At 36.8% G+C, this 22,968-nt stretch overlaps 1 protein-coding gene across 1 annotated transcript; it reads left to right on the top strand.

Annotated features, from left to right (window-relative positions):
• Window positions 1-9,602: 9,602 nt before the first annotated feature.
• LOC115688404 (transcription factor MYB4-like) lies at window positions 9,603-12,119 on the top strand. The gene is made up of 3 exons (XM_030614214.2): window positions 9,603-9,975; window positions 10,442-10,571; window positions 11,058-12,119. Exons 1-3 carry the CDS (start codon window positions 9,843-9,845, stop codon window positions 11,620-11,622), a joined length of 828 nt encoding a protein of 275 aa, XP_030470074.1. The 5' UTR covers window positions 9,603-9,842; the 3' UTR covers window positions 11,623-12,119.
• Window positions 12,120-22,968: the final 10,849 nt, after the last annotated feature.

Genomic DNA, 22,968 nt, shown 5'->3' with positions numbered 1-22,968 from the left:
ATCTCATTAATACATGCCCATGAAGTAAACACATTGCCGAACCACGTAAATCGCCCGTGCTTAGATTTAGAGACCCAACATGAAATTGCTATTAGGCCAAAACGTTTGTTGTCTAATACTTATGTTGCACGCACCGCAAAGTAATTACAACCACCATGTCTACATTTTCACAGGTGATTTGGCTGCAAAATAAGGGTTCTTCTCACTTCTGAGCTTCCCTCGAAAGTTAAATTTTTTTAAATTTCTTTGGAACCATCATTCCTCAGCATAAACTACATGTTTTTTTTTTTTGGGGGGGGGGGGGGGGGTCAAATATATAAAATATATGTTAATAAGGTAAAAGGACCACTGAATATTTCATACTCTCCCTCCCCTTTCCTCCTACTCGCCGTACCATTCGAATTATGGGCAAGACATTTGAGACCGTGACTGCGACGGCCGTGCAGCGTTTAAGTTCTTTTTGACTCGTTCACCCTTTATTAAATCTCCTAAACCGAGCCGTCCATTGTGGACCACTCACTCGCTCAATTAGACCACCCGTATCGTACAGAGAAACCCTATAGGGACGAGTGTCCTAGAAGAGAATTCTTCTATTGCTCTTCCAAGTATTGGACGTTGGATGTTAATAAGGTAAAGGGACCTCTGAAATTAAATCCCTAAATCTCCCCCTAATTTAACGGTGTATCCCCACGGATCAACTACCTCGTTGAAAGTTCTCCACCCTGTGGTACCCATCCCCCATCGACACAAATGCTTGCTACCACCGCCACCTTCGGCGAAGCCACCGCAGCCAGCGCCATTATAAATTTGACAGATTATCTGTATAATGTATAAGATACACGACGTGTGTTTGTTTAGACTACAGATAAATTACGAATTATGCACGCATGGAACTGCCAAAGAGCTAGAAGCCCCCGTGTTTGACTTTGACCATGAAGCCCGAACATGCACTTGACGGCTACATCCGCCAATTATTTTACTTAGCACCCTTTTACAAATTTAGAAACATTTAATTGCATTTGACGACATTTTTCGTACTGAGCTTGGTATACAGCTCGCAAATTTTAAAAAAATAATTATAAAAATTTTCAACGTTTGCGCCGGCAGCGCTACGTAAGACGGCCGGCGTCTACATCGGCGATTTCCTTCCAAAATTTGCCATATGGACTAAATTTGCAAATTGTCAAAAGATTTTAGACTAAATTGGCCAAATTATAAGGTTTATGACTGAATTGGCACAATTATAATAGGTTTAAGACTTTTTTGATAATTTTCCCACTTCCTCACGGTAGAAAATTGTAAGCATCCATCAAGTTAATGTCATAGTATTATTATGTTAATATAAATATTGGAAATTTATCCAAAAAAATCACACAAAACTAAAATATCTTATGCCCCAACTGTTGTCTCTTTTTCATAAATATTCTAGTAACAAACCATCCATAAATTTAAGTAAAAAAAATCATTTTGTCTCACTTCTTCCTCATTCCCAAACTTCCCCTACATAAATAACAAGAAAAGGCTAACAAACAAGATAATGATGCAAGAAACTATACTTTTGTTCACCCTTCATTTTCTCCACTAATGAAATAACAGCAAACTCCCTATTTTTCAGTGACATTCAATATTTTTTGTTCTATTGTCGACTATAATTTGTCTAAGTAGCGCTCCCATCTCAGTATCGAAAGTGTGAAATCGAAGAAAAAATGTCAACATTTGAACTCCATTTCCTTACAAAAAAACATGGACAAAGACACAATTGTCACATTAGAGATGTCAGACACGATTGTCATCGTCTGAATAAGCTATTATACTGACCAAAAAAGGAAGAAGAATAAGCTATTATGAAATATTCAGATGGGCTTGATTGGTGCAATGTTGTCGGGCATCGGAAGGATTTCAATAACCCCACCAAGTTACTTTGTCGTCTTGTCGTCCGGATCATATTCTGCATGAGAACGGCCGTCTTTCGTGCTAAAAAGACAACGATCGCAGCACGTGCATGCACACATGACCACGGTCAACGTCAAAATTTTCGCACGTAATTTAAAAAGGATCTAAGTTGATTACAACAACAATGCTCGGCATATTCGGAATCGGTATTCCGGGCCTAAACCCGTTGCACTTTTATCAATTTGATCATAAACATTATAATTGTGCCGATTGAATTTTAAAAATTTTCACGTTTTACCAATTGAGTCTATCTGGCCAAAATTCACTAACGTGGATGCCGACAGTAGCGATCGGCCAGAGGAAGAAAGGCAGAAAAAAAAAAAAAGAGAAAGAAAAGAAAAATATAAAAATATTATTAAAAATTATCCACCTTTGCACTGGCGGCACCACGTAGGATAGCCGGCATTCACGTCAGCGATTTCTATTCAAAATTGGCCGGATGAGCTCAATTGGCAAAATGTGAAAATATTTAGAATCCAATTGGCATAATTAAAATGTTTATAAGCGAATTGGCAAAAATGCAATAAGTATGTTGCCAAAAAAAATAAATAAACAGTTGAGCTGCGATTAAATTCAATGAATTTAATTTGGTGAAACTACTTTTCAACATTGTTCTAAAACATGAACAATTGATTTGAAAAATTATTAGAAACATTGAATGATTTTATTTACTAATATTTTCTAATATATTTTTAAAACATGTTATTATTATTAAATTTCACAGAAAATAACAGATAAGATGCAAGAATATAAGTATATTTAATTCAATAAATGAATTATTTAATTTAATATAAAAGTATAGTTAATTAATTAATTAATTATTATTAATCACTTATTTTCTATGTCTTAGATTGGAATTAGACCCGAATGGATACTCCAGGCTGATTTTATCGTAACGAACATGCCATAAGAGATTACCATCTAAACTCTGTTTTCAGTTATCACATATTAAAAAAAATTAAAGAAATCCAATACTCATTTAAATTTATCCGACGAATTCATACTACAATTTTCCACATGCTCGACCTTGGCTTCTTACCATGCTAAAGGACATTACAAAGTACATGCATGGTCGGCCAAGTTTATTCTTCCCTCCATGATCAATATATTATGGACAAAAGCTAGGTTGCAATAGAATACTAGAATAAACTCGGACTTTATACACACAAAAGTAAAAAATAAATAAATTAAATACTAATTAATAAACGACATACAAATGTTGAAAAAAAGTATATCTCACTTGTTAAATGACGTGGCAAGTAATAATCAAGCGATTGAATACATGTTATATTTGTTTTTTAACTCCTTTTATTTATTTATTTGTCCTGACCTTATTTACATGTAAATGTTGGTGTGATTTGAGCAAGTGACCTCCAGTTCCAGCAGTGAAAATCCCCAAATCCACCAACCAATTACGCCAATCATGAGAGGTAAAATGGGATTGGACCTTGCTAAGAGGACGGTGCCGTTATTTCTGATTAATAACCGTGCAATAGTGTGACCACATATTTATTTCACAAGTCCATGGCAACCATGAAGGAATTTAGATATAAATTTTACAAGATACACATTCCTTATTTACTTCAACAAATAGAAACTAAAGAAAAAAAAAAGGATAACAGCACGGCTAATCTCTGTGCATGTATAATTCCTTTGTTTTTATTAATTTGTTCAATTTCGTTAATGGAACTTTTTTTGTCGACATAGTTTTGATATAATATGTTTTTTTCTCAAATTGATCGTCTCATTATAAAAGTATATGAAAATACCGAAGTGGTCAATTAGTCACCATTAAATGGTGAAGGGGTGTTGACGTGGCATCCTATGTCGCCTTGAAATCTTTAAAAAAATTATATATGCACTGAAAGTTCTAAAACTTGTTATGAAAGTGTAATTGAGTTCTAAAACTTATAAAAATTGCAATCAAGTTCTAAAATTTGTCAAATTGGTATAATCGAGTCATTCCGTTAAATCCATTTAACTTGGTTAACGAAAAATATTCACGTGGTTTTTTTTAAATATTTTCTGTCTCATACATGGCGATGACGTGGCTAAAATGATGTCGTTTTGATTCAAATCTGATTTTTAATGCAAATTTTATTTAAATTAAATTTAAAAATAAGCTAAATTTAAAATAAAAGAAGATAAGATTGTCAAGAGCCGCCGCCGCCCCACCATTGCCAGCAAGGGCCGACCCTTGCTGGCAATGGTGGGGCGGCGACGGCGAGGGTTGTGTAAGCCCTCGCCGCTTGATTCTTATCACTTTGATTTGTTTTTTATTTTTTGAATATTATCACTTTCATTTATTTCTTCATATATCAACCGTTTCAATTTGGTTCTTATGATTTTGTCTCTCAATTTAAGCTTACAATGAAGAATTATAAAAATCTCAAAAAAAAAAAGGAAAGTAGGGTCAAGATTTGAAACCGGTTGACCAAGTTTACCGGTTTCCTCCACAAAATCTTGTGGCTGAGGTCTGACCGTCATTCCGTCATTCTACGGAGACAATGTCTAATATAATTCATTCATTATTTTCCTTTTGTAAGAAAATGTAATGACAAAGATTTCCATTTTGGCATCTAATGGAATAATTCCACAGTGGATTTCCAATGTAAGGAAATTTACAATACAGGTACTACGAGATTTTGTGAGACAGGGGCTTAGAAAGATTATGACCTCTTGTTATGATATTATGTAAAATTTTGTAGAATCCTTGCTACTTATTTTAAAAACTTGAGCTGTTAGATTAATACGTGATATAATACTTAAATATTCTAACATGAGCCATCTAAAAAGTTATATTCCGACATATGCGTGATGGACCAAATCAAAAAAGGCCGCGATTACGCAGTACCGCTTATTATTCTTCTAAAAAAAATCGCGTTTACAACTTTCAATCAATCCACGACGTAGGTGGATTATTTCTTGATCGATCTAATTGACGAAGCTTGTCAGGATCTATATGTTTTTTTTACTCTCCAATATCTGTTAACCTAATGTGAACCACTCGTTTGACAAGTCAACCACCGTTGCTTCAACATTAAGCATTCCAGATTTATATGTGCTAATGTCGTGCATCCAAAGCTCTAAGAACTAAATTAAATATGGTTTAAGATACGGCCCACGGAACAAGTCTATAGCGGGGGGGGATTGGTCCAGCCAGGCGCAAGACTCGCACAAACTCAAACCATAAACGTCAACATGATGTGCCAATTTCAAAAGATAAGAGATGACGCCTCATGCTTGATTGGAACTAAGATTCCGAAATCGTGATTAAACAACAATTAGAACTTACGAAAAGTCAAATTATTAAACTTGGTACGGCTAAATCGGAGGTTTTGAAGTGCTCGCCGACGATAAATAGCCAATTAATGAGGCTTGTGACATCCGCAATTGCATGTTTGACCTCTCCAATGCTAGATTTCTCAAAGCCTAGAATCGGTCCATGCATGCCAAGTTACCTAATACCTCTTGTTAATAATATCGCAAAGTCGTACCGAGGGAGTGCAATTGCCTATCATCACGAAACCTTACTATACGTTTCTGGCCCCAATCTTAGGTTAAATACTCGATCAAAATATGTTCGTTGGACGGAGTATATCAGGCTGAATATTTCCTCGTAAAAAGCACTAAAAAGGAGAAAAGGAAAATAAAAAAGACGGGAAGGTTAAGATCAACTAATATGGCGAGAGTGTGGAGAGAGACAAATGCATTGTCGTCTTAAGATGATGACCGCTTCTAGGTACCATAACTACGATGCATGATCTCCCTATAAGACCAGAAGATTGATAGACAATCACAACACGAGCGATCGCTTATTCAATAAATATATCTTTTACACGCATATTTGGATAATTTGTGGTGTTGTTATCGTTTTTCGATAAAAGAAATACGACTTATTTTGTGAGATTAGGGTAATACCACGAAAAACCCTAAAATAGTACATCTGTAACAAATTTACCTCAAACTAATTTTTTGACCACCTCAAACTAGTGCACCTATGACAAATTTACCCAAATCTAATTTTTTTACCACAAAAAACCCCAAATTGGTACATTTGTGACAGATTTACCCTCCATTAAATTGAATTAATACCATGAAAAATCACAAATTGGTACACCTGCGACAAATGAACGGTAAAACCTCAAATTAGTACACTTGTCAATTGCCACGTATCATCAAATTCAGAAATTTGACAGTAAAATTTAACGAAAATTAACAAAGGGTAAAATCATCATACATGTACCAGTTTGAGAATTTTGGCAATCAAAAAATTAATTTGGGATAAATTTATTATAAATATATCAGTTTAGGATTTTTCGCGGTATTATCAAAAGATAGATTAGCCAATATATATATGGCAAGGTCCACTGAGGTTTCTACACAATTTTGACTTCTTGAAATCGGCGAGGGCCAGAATGGGCCAGGGGGAAATTACCACGTGCTCCTCTCTTTGACCGGGGAAATTAAATTCCTATTTTTGTAAAATTGACTTGCCGTCAGCCGTTTTTCTACCATTTTTCAAATAAATCGTTTCCTCTCAAATTCCTATAATGAAATCGGCTTTCACACTTGTCTGATTGACTACCATAATATATAGGACATATGCAGAAATTGTGTAAAGAAATGTAGTAGATGGTCCTAGCTTGTTTGTTTTCCTAACTTGCATGAGTGTATCACCGGTAGAATTTCTAAGTATAAGTTAATTATGTCAAGCCCCACTCAACTAATCGTTACATTAATCTTATGGATCAAATAAGTCACGAGTCAAAATCCGAATGAATGACCAAAACATGAAAATATTTGGACTTGGTAATATATGGAAAATCTAACTTGTAGTCGTGTGCCTAATCTAGAAAAGTTGTTCAGAGTGCGATGTTGTATTGAGATTGTTTTCGGCCTCAAAATCCAGTGTTTTCATGAGTTCTGGATGATTTTTTCTATTTTTCGAACTATTTATCTGTGTACACTTTCAGACCATTTTGTCTTTTCTCTATTAATGTTGTGTTTTCTTTGTTGATTAGGGTTGATTTAGTATAAATGCTAAAACATTTCAGACCATTTTGTCTTTTCTCTATTAATGTTGTGTTTTCTTTGTTGATTAGGGTTGATTTAGTATAAATGCTAAAACATAAATAGGTTTCATAACATATCAAACAATTATTTACTTAACACGAATTTTACAAATTAGTTATAGACCTTCTAATACATCAGTTCAAACTCCTCTTTCAAACATCGGGGTCGTGTATTAGGTATATCGTTACTTACAATTAGGTATTGACTAGGTTTTATATTGTTTACATAGATAATAATAATAATTGCCATGGAATATATTAAATCGACAAGCATGCAACCGAAATCTAGAAAATCACCGATCGCTCGATGAATAGACTCTAATTCCTCACAAGTTTAGAAGCTAAATCCTGCTGTCTCAAAGTAGACTGACCAATTCTTCTAAAAATCTCCTTAGTTCACTATAGTTTAGATGTTACAACACCACCTATTCTTTTATGGGTTAATATTACGGAAAATTCCAAACTGGTAGATCTGTAACAAATTTACTCAAAATTAATTTTTTGATCACAAAAAATCTCAAACTGGTACATTTGTGACAAATTTATCCTCAATTAATTTCCGTTAAATTGGATTAATATTTCGAAAATTCACAAACTGGTACGCCTGTGACAAACGGAGGGTAAAACCCCAAACTGGTACATCCGTCAATTGTCACGTGTCATCTAACTCTGCAATTTGACGTTAAGATTTAACGAAGGGTAAATTTGTCATAGGTGTACCAATTTGGAATTTTTTGTGGTTAAAAAATTAGTTTTGGATAAATTTATCACAGGTATACCAATTTGGGATTTTTGTAGTATTAACCCTTCTTTTAACCTAGGTTGTTCCAATTTAATAATTAAAAAATCAACTTCAAGGACGACAACTATATGGTAAAAAAACAATGAGCTAATTTCTGTTTTCATTGCTGACAAGTGGACGTAATCTATTCCGTGCAAAGTGGGAACAAGCACCAAATCAAGATATATGTATTTTTTTGCTGGCTGGGGAATTTAATTACATGATTGCATTATTGACCGATTTGACCCATTAAGCCTCTTCATCTACAGCTAATTTTAAAAGAATTTTTACGTTATAAATAAATCACCGAATCTTAGCCAAAAATAAATAAATAAATCACCGAATAAGGAGTATTATACCTCTTTAGACCCCACTATTCAACTTGAATATATGTGCTAGGTGATCGATTCACGAATTTGATTTGCAAAATGACGTGGTAAATAAATATATCAGCCAACATATATATATATATATATATATATATATATATATATATATATATATATTCAATGTCCAATAAGATATTGTCACATTATTTTGTAACCAAATTTAACATACTCACAGCAAATATATTTTGTAAATCAAATTAACTTTGTGAACCGCATTACCTTTGTTTAATCTAATTTAGTACATTATATTATTTCTTATTGATTTCCAAGATTGAAAAGTAACTCAATTAGGAACTGAGAAAAAAAAGTTATTTAAAAGCAACTGTCAGGCCATTCAATTACATATAAATTTGGGTAGGCCGTTCAATCAAATACAAATTTGGATTTTTTTTTACCAATTTGACCGGTTAAACCGGTTTTTTTTTTTTGGTAACCGAGGTGTCCGGGCCAGCTTGCGCGCACCTCGACTATTCCTCGGGGGAGACTTGCATAGCAACCCACCGCCATGGCTCCCTACTTAAATCACAAGTGCTCAGCCGGGGAATCGAACCTGGGACCAGTGCGCCTAACCATACAATCCCAAGTACGCCCTAACCAACTGAGCTACCCATGGGTGGGTGACCGGTTAAACCTGAATTTTGATAAATCATCTACGACTAATTCAAAAGAGTCTCTAGTTAATTGATAAATCAATGAAAAATGAGTTCTGGGTACTATTAACACAGATAATGCTACTGGCAGAGAATAACATGAATTTTGCTAGGTGATTTGATTAACAAATTGAATAAAAGAGCCATTAGTTAGCGCTTTAGGGATTTCTAGCATGGAAAGTGGAGATTACCTCTTCAAATTTTACCGACTACGTTGCTTCACGAGACTTACAGGCCATACCATGGGTCCTCAGATGTAACCAGGCATCCGCTTGTGTTTTAGGTTATAAAAAAAAGTAGTTCATCCTTTGTAAATCAAATTTGGCATACTTACCTCCAGTATACTATGTAGATACAAAAATTGATATTTTGGCCAAGAAATCATCAAATTTAGTAATACTTAATTGGCATTAATTTAACATAGAAAGGGAACATGATGAGCGTTGAAGAAAAGGTTATTTAAATTGCAAAAGTCAGGCAAGCTACTTTGGCTTCTTCAAACCCCTCGCAACGTCATCTGCTTTTCCTTTTGGGCCCGTGAATAGATTAGATTATTTCAAAGGACAGTAAATATAATATCGAATTCAACAGAAGATCAATGCACTATCTTTTGTCTGATATTCAACATCTTTATGTGTACTTTAGCCCACTAAAAGACAACCTGTGAAATCTGCAACTCCCAAAACCTCACTCGTTAGCATCTTACTTATTCTTAGTCTGAACTCCCAATCTTTTTAGAGAGAGAGGGGGGGAGGCTTTTTCCTGGAAGATGCCTAAGCAAGGTTTGAACAAGCACGTTGTCTTGACTTTTCAAGGTTAGATGCAAGTATAAAACGGCAATCTCGGCCGAGAAAACAACAACCAGCTCGCGAATCTTTGCTTGTCTATCATATAGAGAGAGAGAGAGAGAGAGATCATAGAGAGCTAAAAGAAGAGAGAGAGACAGATTTAGTAGCAAAAGCAAGAAAGAAGAAAGAAGAAGAAGCAAGAGAAGATGGTGAGAGCACCATGCTGTGAGAAGATGGGGTTGAAGAAGGGTCCATGGACGCCTGAAGAAGACCAAGTCTTGATCTCTTTCATCCAGAGGAATGGCCATGGAAATTGGAGGGCTCTTCCCAAGCAAGCTGGTAAATTAGTTTGACAATCAAAAATCTCTTGGATCATATTATTCAAGACTTAAAGCTAGGTCATTAGCCGCTTAATTAATACCTCCAAGAATTCATTATGAGAATCTAGCTAATCCGGGTTTTCGTCCTCTCTCTTGTTTCCTTTTTTTCTCTTTCCCAACTTCTTTTCCCTTTGGTCCTAAAATGGCGCATTTGCACAAATCACTACAGAATTTTAATTAGTTTGATCACTGCCTTGAATTTATTGCAACTATAGTTCAAGACCGAATTGCAGGTTTTAAAAGTTCAAAACCGTTTATATGTTGGACACAGTCTCCTCTTTTGCATGTTACATGCAAGCTTAGAAACATCACTATACAATACTAATTGATCTGTACGTTAGTGCTATATATATGCAACTTCGGTTTCTTTCTTTTTTTCTTTTTTTTTTTTTTGGTCCTTCGCTGATCTCCTTCTTCATTTATAGGACTCTTGAGATGTGGGAAGAGTTGCCGGCTTCGGTGGATAAATTATCTGCGGCCCGATATAAAGAGAGGAGACTTCAGTAGGGAAGAAGAGGAAACAATCATTAAGTTGCATGAAATGCTTGGAAACAGGTATTTTTCTTTATCAATCTTTAATCATCTCTGTTAATTTGGTGGACACTAAGTTGTTTCCGTCATGGTTTATATTTGCTGGTTAGCAAATACGAATTGAACGAACATCTCAAAGTTGAGAGGAACATTAAATAGGAGTGGGGCAGTTTACTGGTCCGACCCAATTGTGAGAGCGGAGCTCTATCAATCCTAACCCCGTGTTCTTTAAAAGTTTGAGCCCTTGGAGAACGATACAGATTATATTTTAATCTTAATTAACAAACGGCTAAATAAGTATACAGAAGGGGTTTTGTTTTTGATTGAAAACAACAAGTGTGCTGACAAAAGATTCTTTGGTTTTGAGCGCTAAATGGTGACTGCACATGGAGTGTTCTGCTTAATAAGCCAAGACCTGCATAAAATTCTGCATTCACTTATCATCTTCTAGGTTATTCATATACAACATTACAAGATCCTTACAGGTTTTTCTTCATTGCGAAATTTCAGGTGGTCAGCTATTGCAGCAAGATTGCCGGGGCGCACAGACAATGAAATAAAAAATGTGTGGCACACACATTTGAAGAAGAGGCTCCAACAAAATCAAGTCATGCCGGCGACGACAATGGCGAACAACAAATCATTCAATTCAGATTCTTCTGAGGCAACGGTACCGGGATTGTTGGAAAGTTCGATCCGTGCTCCGACATCGCCTGAACCTTCTTCGAGCGAAATGTCCTCTGTCACGGAAGCTTCGACGTCCATACAAACTGGAGACGTGAACAACGTCGAGATCAAGGGCGAGGACATGGAATACTCCATGGAGTCGTTCCCTTTAATCGACGAGAGCTTTTGGTCAGACGACTCAGGGTTTTTACTCGATGGGTACTCTAGCAACTTGTCCGAACTCTCCGGCATCAACGTAGATGCGCAAGCTCAGTACGCGGTGGCTCCGATGGCTAATAATGTGCAAGAATGGCCTTGTGACGGTCTAAGCCGCGTCGATAATGGAATGGACTTTTGGTACGATCTTTTCATAAGAGCTGGGGGTGCAGAAGAATTGCCAGACTTCTGAAGAGAGCGAAAAACAGAGAACGCAAAACAAAACAAATAGAATTGAAGGGCTTTGGCGGCTAGGCAAATTTGGAATTTGTGGGGTAGTATTCATTTTTCTCCTTTGACCGTTACTAAAGGGAAAGCTACAATTTTTCCCAACGTGGGGGCAACAATGTTGCTTCTTAAGTCCAATAGCCGTCGGACAAGTCAAAAGAGGGGAGGCCTTTCTGGTGGAGAGGATTGAATTCAATCCTGTTCAACACATTGGGAGTTTCCACTAGTTCACTTTTACAGTGAGAAGACACAAATGTTGACCTAGGAATAGGGCTTTGATAGAGAGTTTTAAAAGCATTTGTCGTTTCTCATTAGATGATAGATGTTAGCATCTGACAATTTCATTCGGATTTGTTCTCCTTTCCAAACAAGATTGAGAATGACTAGGTTCAATTTACATGTGCCAGAAATAGTGAAGAGCAAATTCTTTGGGGTTTTTACCCAAGTGTAACATTTTGATTCCTGAAACTGGCTATACATGCTGTTGTAGTTTCTCTATCTTTCCGTTCGTATACAAGTATGTAAAGTTTCATCTATGGGCACGATATCCTAGATGATCAAGCATGTATATTCATAAATTAGAATAAAGTATTTCCGAGGAAATACATTTCGAAAATATGTGAAATTGTTTAGTTTGGCAGGTATAAATGAATATATTTACACAAGTTCTATGTGCACATCTATGTGTCGAACCTTAAAATGGCAAAAAAAAAAAAAAAGGCATACGTCATTTTGAGAAAGATATTAACTTATGAGGCACCGATTATATTAAGCAAGATATCGACTTTATGATTATAAAATGTTATTATGCCAACCATATTGTGATTAGCATAGGTTTGGCAAACTGGAGGTTTGACATGTGCAAGATTAGTATTGTCCAATTGTAACGATACTAATAGGGAGAAAGAGAAGTAGAGGCAGCTAAGCCACGACCCTAGAATAGCAAGATATGGGAATCATGGCCAGACATGTGACATGGGCGGTTGGCAGACACGTGGCCAAAGAAGTTGGGATACATGGAATTCCGATTTGCATGTTGCTAAACCAATTAAAGTTTGAGAAAACAATGCGAAAACGATTATTTTCTAGTCAATTGTAGAAGTGATGGAGATTGTGACCAGACATGTGGCAGAAACAAATTAGGGGAAAAGTATCATAAAATTCCTAAACCTTTCAATTGTACAATTTGAGTCATAAACATTTTGACGATTTGTCAATATAGTCCATCCAATTAATTTTGATTGGAAATTACTGACATGAACACTGGCCCTCTTGTTAATGCGGACAAATTTTACAATTCTCTTCTAAATATTTTTATTATTTTCTTTTCTTTTCTTTATTTTTTTACAACTCCGAGCCGGCGAGGGCTAGCAACGCTTGCCTAGATTGGGTGAAGGTGTGGCGGGCCTCGCTAGCCATAGGCGAAGGTCAACACCCTTGCCTATTGACCAACAAGGCTCGCCACGCCCCCACAGGCGAGGGGCTCGTGGCCCTTGCCCATGGCTGGAGAGGGCATCGTGGCTTTTGCCCAGACCAAGCGAGGGCGTTGCGGCCCTCACAAGTAAACAGGCGAGGGTTGTGACCCTCTTCTGGATCTAGGTGAGGAACCAACAACCTCGCCTATGACAAGCGAGGGAGCAGAGGCCTTTGCCCAGACCACGCCAACCCACAATAGGAAAAAAAAAGAAAAAATAAAAAGTAATAAAATATTCATAAAAATTAAAAATTGTCTACGTTAACACTGCCATGCCACGTAGAATGGCTAACGTTCATGTCGGAAATTTCCGGCCAAAATTGGCAGGATGGATTATATTGACAAGTCATCAAAAGGTTTAGGACTCAATTGACATAATTGAAAGTTTATGACTAAATTGGTACAAATGCAATAGATTTAAAACTTTTTTGGTACTTTTCCCAATAAATTAGCATATATGAAAAAGTGGTAGACATGTTACTAGATACCGATACCAAGCCATGGTGCCCACACCTAAAACATGGAGGTCGCTAGACTAAGGCAAGGGACCTCCGCTGGCCATCAAAGGACTCAATTGGCACAATTAAAATGTTTTTGACTGAATTAATAAAAGTGCAATAGATTTAGGACTTTTTAGATAATTTTCCCTAAATTTGTCATAACTTCCAACCCACCAATAAGAGGCATTATTCCACCAAGTAGGATGACGGGAAACATACCCTTGTTTTTAGTTAAGTATGTAGGTAGATAATGTCCATGTTTGCAATCCAAGAATCAGAAGATTGGCCGCAAAAAGTTTCCTGCGATCAGGGTTGGAGTATGACATCGCCTTTATAATATCATAATTATTGAGTTTTGTGTTATTTCAAGTGGGGTTTATTTTTCTCCATTCTAGATTGGAGGAATCCTCTATCAAGACCTTTGATACGAGAGTTATAAATATGGATACTACCTTCATATAAACTTAACTAAAAATAAATGCGAGTGATATTCATGTTTATATCTTACTAATAGGAAAACTAGTTCGAGAAAATTTTCTCTGGCCACTTGAGATAGCCCTTTCAAATGCATATGTGGCATTGACCTGAAATCATACCATAAAACGCCTACACAAATATTTTCATGGATTAGATATACGGTAAATCTAGGTCTAGAATTTTGTATTCACATAGAATATCAAATCTGAAGTTTTTGTTAGTATGAAAAAAAAAGTCTGAAATTTTTTAAACCGAATCAAATTATCAAACCCTTGAAATCTGATTGAAAATTTGCACTCAACCTTGTTCCTTCATCTACATACAGCTCTATGATGAGCTTGTTTCTTAATTACAATCTTCATTGTAGTTGGTTATAATAGAATTGGTTTTTGTTCATTCTTCCGTCGATAATTTGACCATCAAATTAAAATTCATGAAGGCTCGGTAAGAAGACCTGCTCTAAAATCCCGGCGGTGACAATATATAAGGTTGAAAAAAGAGACATTGATTTGGATTTGGATGATACGTATTTCTGGGATCTTACCAAATCTTACGAGTAGTCTCGAGGTATTCACACCAAGATTCCAAGTTCGAATAACACACGAAAATCTCAATGGAAATCGTCATTTAGGGACGAAAATGCATCATAATAACAGAAACGGTCCTACATTTTGCCCTTAGCGAAACCGAAGAAAGTCTATCTTGTCGTCTGTTCTTGATTCAACCCCACTGAATGACAGGTTCCCAGCTTGCACCATCGTCAGATTCGTTCAATGCCCAATGCCACATGTAAATTTCTATTTTTGCCTTCCCACTACGTCAATGGCTCGTATTTCATTATTACACCATTAATGTTAATGTGATATGGCCCAACCCAACAAAAGGAAAATCCGTAGATCTCATCATGATGAATAGTCGTCCCTAAATGATGATTTCCATTGAGATTTTTTGTGGGTTTTTCAAACTTGTAATCTTGTTGCAAATACCTCAAGACTTCTTGTAAAACTTGCATCATCCAAGAAATACACAGACCATGCAAGTTGAAGTCAATGTCTTATCTTCTTTTTCTTTTTTTTCAAATTATAAGTCTTTCTTTCTTCCTTTTGCCCAAATTTTCAAACATAGGTGGAAACTAAGATCTATTAGTTGTGGATTTTTAGACATCAAGTTTGAATAACTTTTTGTTATTTGATGATAACTCATCTTCGCAACCTTCCTCCGATTCTTGGATAGCATTAGTTCGGAGTCCGATCCACATTTTACCTATCATTAATTTCCAGCTAAGTCTCCACTATCGTGAGCTAAAACACGGCAAATTCGCCGTGCTAGAATTTGACGGTCGGTGTCGACAAGTTTTAGATTTGCATGGCTTCCTACAAAATGATCTCACGATTGAAAAAAATTGCGTGGATCTAATGGCTGACAAGGCTGCGGTAAATTTCCTGTGCACAAGCTCAGCGGAGGGTAAATCGGCCTTAATTTTCACTAGAATTGTAAATTTACCTGCTACATTAGAAGGCATCATCTGTATTTTGCTTTGGGATAAGTGCACAATAACACTAATTATTTGTTTACAGTCGATTGGCTATGTGAAATTATTTTATTGAATTAGTTAAATCGTAAACATTTTTCAATTTTAACAATCATTCGTTATATGATTCAAATTTCTGGATAAAACATGCGTCGTGGAATTTTAATAAGTGAGCCAAATGTGATTTTTCGACCTTGAAGTTCCACCAATGATGAGTATAGAACTGGCATTATGTTACCCAGTTTTGGTATTTGCCAGGAGCCTTGCTCTTTTTTGGAGATCTCCTCGGATAAGTGCAGAAATAGGACTTGACATTTTGATATTGATTCAGAACTTTAGATTTTATTTTTGTCACTTGAGGACTTAAGATTTGAAATAGCACCAATCAAGTCTCGAGCTCACCACCGGAAGAATTCAGGCTCCGAAATTCTGACGTAGCTTCCACATGGAATATTTGGTCATTTTCCATGTATCATTTTGCGATGCCCAGATTCCGCTGACTGCGAGTTGAAGATCTAATTGTGGCTTATAATAATCCTCAATTGACCAACTGTCAAAACCTTAAAATCCTATGTTCGCACTTATTCCAGATATGGTCTAATCTTCTTTGGCAGGGACCTATGGCAGAAGAATTAGTACGTCGCACGGACACAAAATGAGGGATAATGTACTACAAATGTCATTTGACATATCAAATACATATTCCAAGAGACAAACTTAAGATACTATAGAGTTCTTTCGTCTGGACATTGAAGGATTCAATCAAGAGTACAACATCAACTATGAAGAAAATTCTTTGTTATGTTACTCATCTCACAATCATTAGTGCTCAAGATGAGCGTCTTAGTAAAAATTTAGGGGAAAGGAAAATGAATTACTTTGTGGCTGCTCAATTCCTTTTCTTCATAGACCCCAACTGAGCAGGTTCTCTTCTCTTACCTGACTTAGCTACGAGGCTCGGGCTAGGCCATCTCACAAATGGGCCTAGGCCCTTTCGCTTTGGGCCGTTGCCAATTGGCCCATTCAGTATTCTCACTACCTATTTTTTTCTTGGTCAACTAATTGTTTCTTACTAACAAAAAGAATAATTGTTTCTTTTAGATTATGAAACATAAAATCGGGTTATATGATCTATTTTAAATTGTGCTATGGTGTGTTTAGGTAATTGGTTCGAGCCAGAAGGCGAAATCTGAACATTGAGATTGAAATAGTGATAATGACATTCTCAAATTTTCGGTTCAGGAATCGATAGTAAATGTCTATGTTTAAACCAATTTATGCCCCTTGAGGATGTTGTCCTAATAATTTGGGATCAGAGAGTTATTCCTTTTTCTTTTTGGCAACTCAATCCAAAACAATGGAATTTTACGTACTTTGTTGCAATTTCAATCCACTCGGAATTGCAAAAGTTTAATTTGGTAACACATTGAAATCGCCAATCAAAATGGATAACATCAACAACCCATGTTCTTTTAACCCGAAAATAGATACATTCTACGTACTTTAATTAAATGATCAAACCAGATTTTTCCTTAGGGGGTTATAGTAAAATGTCAATAATAAATTAATTACGTCGAAAATCTTTTGTAAGAATTCACAGGATATGTTTGGAAGGTCGTGCTACTTTAACAGATGGAATATCGCTTTAATTTTCGTCGACAATAATTGCGGTGAATAGTTTTAGTTTGTGCTCTTTTAATTCAATTTAAAGAAATTATTGTTCTTTGTTTTAACACTAAAGTAGGCATGTCTGCTTTAAAGAAAAATTACCCAACGCATTGTGTATATACATTGTTCTTGCACTATTTTTGGTTTCAATATGATATTGCATGATCTTATTTTATTGATTTCATTTATAAAACAATACAATCATTTGGTTTGTTTTAAGTTAATTTAAATGTTTCTTAACGGAAAAAAATTGCTTACACCAAATAAGAAATGTTTATTTAACACTATTTTCACTAAATAACATTTTTCATATCTAATTGCGAATTATACAATTTGCTCATTTTTTTGCTTAATGATACGGTTTACCCCTAAGTTTTATTTTTAACATAAGTGTCAACTAGTTAGAATTATGAAAATAACATTAATTTGTCGATCGCTTAAAAAAACCACTCTTTCTTTATTCAAAACAATATCATCATTGTATATTCGACACAAGCAAATTTCAATCGATAATAAAAGAACAAAAAATTCAAAAGCGTTAATAGCCCTTATAACATGATATGAAAGGGGTCGCTATGGATGGTAATTGTCGCGACCTCCCTAAACCGGCCCCGCCGCCTAAGGGGTTAGGCTAATGGATTACTAAGTTAAACCTAGCTCGAGCTCTCCCAAGCTCATACCAATTCGCGACTTAAGTTAAAGTTATTAACATGGAAATCAATTTCACCTAGGAGTCGCCACTAATCGCTTTTGGTGGGTCGATTAGACACCCAAGCAAAGCAGCGAGGGAGAAATGCTTTACTTCTACGAACCGGAGATTCAATGGGTACGGGGACTTGATTACACTAATTGACCAACTAGTGCCCTTTCGGTACCTAATCTTGCTCAATTCACCACCTAACGTGTTCACACTAACTGGGAGTTTAAAAAATTCATTCCTAACCAAGCTAAGGGAAGCAACAATCACTACATGAACCTAACATGCATAATCAACCACATGCGAGTTTAAATTAAACATGCAATTCAAAGCGTGCGAATCAAGCGAGGAGCAATCAAACATACGCTAATCACACAAAAAGGGAGAGAAAAGCAATTCTGAAGCCCAATTTCCAATTTTTGGATTTTTGAAATTTTTCTATTTTTTTTTTAATTTTCGTTTTTTATTTAAAAAAATAATAATTCCCTAAATCGGCCTATGCTCGGTTTACGTGAACATGAAACAACTCAGAATATGAATATTACGAGAACCGGGCTCAAATCAACCGTTTCAAGATCGAAACTTGGTTTGGGCATTTCGTCGAGCATTTGGTGTGCATTAAAATGCCCCAAATGGCTTCCTCGAGCCATATTCGTGGCCTTCAATCTTACTCCGTGTGTAATATCAAGTGGAACCAAAGTATCAAGGTTATATTATCACAATGCAAAGAACAAGATTAGCTAGAAATCACAACCTAAAACGCACGAGAACCAAGTTGGAATCGGCCTCCAATATGTGGGTTCGGGCTGCTTTTGCAAATTTGGGTTTAAACCCAGGTCAAGCAAACCTGTTGCATGCCCAGGTTTAAGCCCCGACACTCATCACGTGCAAGATCTATGGGAAACATCACTTCATCTGAGAGAATATACGTAACATCTACTTTTAAATGAAACAAACATCATGGAGAATGATCAAGCGAACACGTCGAAACAACCCCCCCAAGAAGCATACATGCATGGTTCATAATGACTAGCCATGAATCAATGTGGGTTAGCTTGGCTTTTGACTCAAGTTGCAAGCGATCTCATGGTTCACACGGGGCTTCAAAGACCAAACCAAGTGGATCTCAGCCTAATTTGTACACCCATATAACATTCATCAAGCTCACGAAGGTAGAAAACGCATGCAAAGAGGAGTAGCAAGTCAAACATTTAGGGCTCATGAAGGAGCTCTAACACTTGGAAAAATTCCAGCCTCAGAAATCAGTTCTCTGGGCTGGTTTTCTCTTGATTTTTTCATAACTAAAACATATTCAAAATTGAACAAAAATACATGTAGGATACTCACCTTGCTTCCTAGTTTCTCTTTGAAGTATCCCTTGGCCGAGGGAACCAAAAACCTGTCTTCCAAGGGCGCGGGGAACTAGGCTTCTTCAAACTGGAAAATGAGATCTGCAAAGAAGGAACTGACAACGAAGGTTTTTGTTGGTCTCCAAAACCAGAATCAACGACCTCCTTTTCTGACTAATTTGACACTAACCCAAACTAGATGTATTCTAGTTTAATTTTCAAGTCACAGGTATCCTCATATATTCCTCATGTCTCTCAAAAACTCCCACTTTCCCTCACCAGTAACCGTCTGACTTCAACACCTAGAAGATTTCTGGGTTTCTCTCTTGACCCGAGAATGGGCTGCTTTTCGAGGGGATTTTGGGTGGCTTCCCGACATCCATTTGGTGTGCTAATTTTGGCTCGAAGTTCACGAAAATCTCACTTTCCTCTCCAAAGTTCAGTCTGGAACTTTTCTGGGTTTATGTTTTTTTTGAGTTGCGTCTGAGGGTGAGTTTTTTGGAACGACCGTGAACTACCCTCCTCTTGTCTCATCCCTTTATTTTTATCCCCCAAAATAACGTGCTTCAGAGATCCTATCCACCGAATCCAACCATATTTTTAGCCCGTGATTGCCCACTTACCAAGCCTGCAAACTGAGTCTCTTCACCAACTCTCTTGACTCCAAAATCATCATACTTTGCAGCTGTTGAGTGAGCAGGTTTGACTGAGATTATCACGTGCCTTCAACAGCTTATCCCTGGAAAATTTTTGTCCATTTGCACTCCTAATGATGGTCTCACACCTCGGCCGGAGTTCACGCTGATCGGCTGGCTGAGTAGGATATGGTGGGGCCACAAAGTTGGCTATTCAGCAGCCTCGAATTGAGACCAAATCGTGGACCGGTTTTTGGAAGCTGATTTAAGTGCTTTAATCCATTAATTTGGTCGGAATTTTTGATCAGTTTGCAAGTTGAAGTATATTAGTTTAAGATGATAATCAGAATCTGCAATTTTCCATGCCCAATTTTGCAGGAAAGTCCCTCAAAATTAGCCATTTTCTTGCTCGAGGATGCCCGATTTGAGCCAATTTAGTCCTTTTGGCTTGATCTGATCAATTTTACCTTGCCCGTTTTCAATTTCAAGCTTGATTAGGGTTAAAAATGATGATTTAAGGGCTTGGGGGCGAATTTTACAAATTTTGCGATTTGGTCCCCCAACTTTTGGAAATTGCATTTTGGCCCCAATTTGCTGGTTCATTTGCAATTTGATCCCTCAGGTCTCGGCTAGCTACACTCGAATCCTTGGCCCTTGCTCTTCCGTTTTTTTTTTTAGTAGAATAATTCCAAAATATTTTTGTGGAAAAACAAGTTCCAATTTTTCGAAAATGATTTTTGGGCAAAAAATTTAGGTGTCAACAGTAATGATGTACAATTGCTGTTGAATCTACAATTTCATCCCTCGAAAAATTTTAGAGGCGTTAATAGCTCTTATAAATTTTGGGGAGAAGAAGAAGAAAATATAAGTTATGATTTCCTAAAAATAAAAAGGATACGGAAATACACTTTTACTTCTTCAAAGTTACGTGCATTGAACACGTTTACCAAAAGTATAGTAGAAGGTTAACGGCCGTAAGAAAATAAAAGTTCAGGAGTAATATGTAATAGTTGAAGGCTTAGGTACAAAAACCTATATAACCCCAACAGTTGGACGAAGTTTTGTGTTATTTAACAAAAAATAGCAATTCCAATATATTTTGGGTGCATTTAGAATCCAATACTCATTCACAGTGATGTGGAGAAAGTATTTCATATGACAGATATATCACGTATTAGTAAAAGCGCTGTGTAATTGACCAATCACTATTATCAGCGTGCTTGAATCTCATTTTATTTGACGTTACGCATATGTATATGCATCTCACTTTTGATTAATCAGCTACACAACATGTCGCCGTCACATAATATACTCCTTACATAAAATACCTCCTCAATCGAGAAGAGGATTAAAATCAAACATGTTATCCGTCGCATGGAATACCTTCTTGATCAAGAAGAGGGTAAAAATCAAACATGTCGAGTATTTTCTGTTTGATAGAAAATTTTATCTACTTATTAGTGCAATTGTGAATAAGGATGGATGATCCCTGCTAAGTGGCGGCTATGCCCAATGAACAATGACAACAATACGTCGGGCTCACGCAAACTCCAACGTTAACAGTCAAACTCAATTGTCACTTGGTCTCCTTGGTTGAAATTTTTTGCATTTCATAGAAAACTTTTCTACCATGGATCACGGACGCGCATGCACCGGTGCATGTAAGCCTAATGAATTTCAGCTCTTCGATTATATGGATTTCGTGTGGGACCCACCAACATCAAGGTTTCAAATGTATTGAGCTAGCGTGCATCGAAATCATTCAAGAATTTTTTTCATGAATCGGACACTATTTACTGAATGACTTAAGAGTTAAGTTATACTTTTTGTTGGTAAACTAATAGGGTATATAATATTATTGATTTTTTTATAAAAGAAAATGTCACATTTAATCATGTTCTCGGCATTTTAGATATGTTTACACTCTCAAGGAGGTGTGCCTTGGAGAACAAGGCGCATACTTTTATACAAAAAAAATTATGAGATATGATGGAAAAATTGTCCAAAAAGTCTTAAACCTATTACACTTTTTCCCATACAGTCCTAAACCTTTCAAATTTGCCAATTGAGTCCTAAACATTTTCATTTTTTGCCAATTGAGTCTATCTGGCCAATTTTGGCCACCTGTAGCTGACGTGGACACCGGCCGGTGCCGACCGTCTAACCAACGCTAACATGGTAATTTTTAATATTTTTAAAATATATTTTCGATTTTTTTATTTGTTTTCCTTTTTTCCTTTTTTTTTTGGCCTTCTTTCCTCTGGCAGGTCGCCGGACCGGTCAGAGGCGAGGGCCAGCGAGGTCGACCTCGCCGGCCTTTGGCGAAGCTCGCCCTCGCCCGTCACTGGCGAGGGCGGGCCTCGCCGGCCCCTGGCTGGGCGAGGTCGACCTCGTCGTCGCGACCCAGGTGAGGGAGATGGGTCGCGACAGCGTGGCTAGGCAAGGCTTGACCTCGCCGAGCTAGGGGCCGGCGACGCTCGCCCTTGCCAATAGCCGGCGGAGGTGAGCTTCGCTAGAGGCCAGCAAAGTCGACCTCGCTGGCCCTCGCCTCTGGTCAGTCGCCGGACCGACCAAAGGGAAGAAGTCATAAAAAAAATTCGAAAAAAATTTTAAAAAATTCGAAAAAAAATATTTAAAAATTACCATATCAGCGTTGGCCGGAAGGTCGGCGCTGGCCGGTGGCCATGTTAGCGCTGGCAGGCCAAACTTGGTCAGATGAACTCAATTGACAAGAAGTGAATATGTTTAGAACTGCATTGGCAAACTTAAAAGGTTTAGGACTGAATTGGCAAAAGTGCAATATGTTTAAGACTTTTTGGATAATTTTCCTGAGATATGACACAGAAAAAATTGGATTTGACTCTCATTACACTTATTTGGAATTCAACAAACGGACACATGCATAGGCTAGGTACATGTCATATATATGGTTAAGATCTATTTAGTACGTGATCTAACGGTCGCTACATCCCGGATCAAT

Source organism: Syzygium oleosum, unplaced genomic scaffold (assembly GCF_021117445.2).
Source record: "Syzygium oleosum isolate NSW1041296 unplaced genomic scaffold, Sole_v2.1 Sole_v2.01, whole genome shotgun sequence".
In the NCBI taxonomy this organism is placed as follows: domain Eukaryota; kingdom Viridiplantae; phylum Streptophyta; class Magnoliopsida; order Myrtales; family Myrtaceae; genus Syzygium; species Syzygium oleosum.
This window is presented reverse-complemented; position numbering and strand designations above follow the sequence as displayed.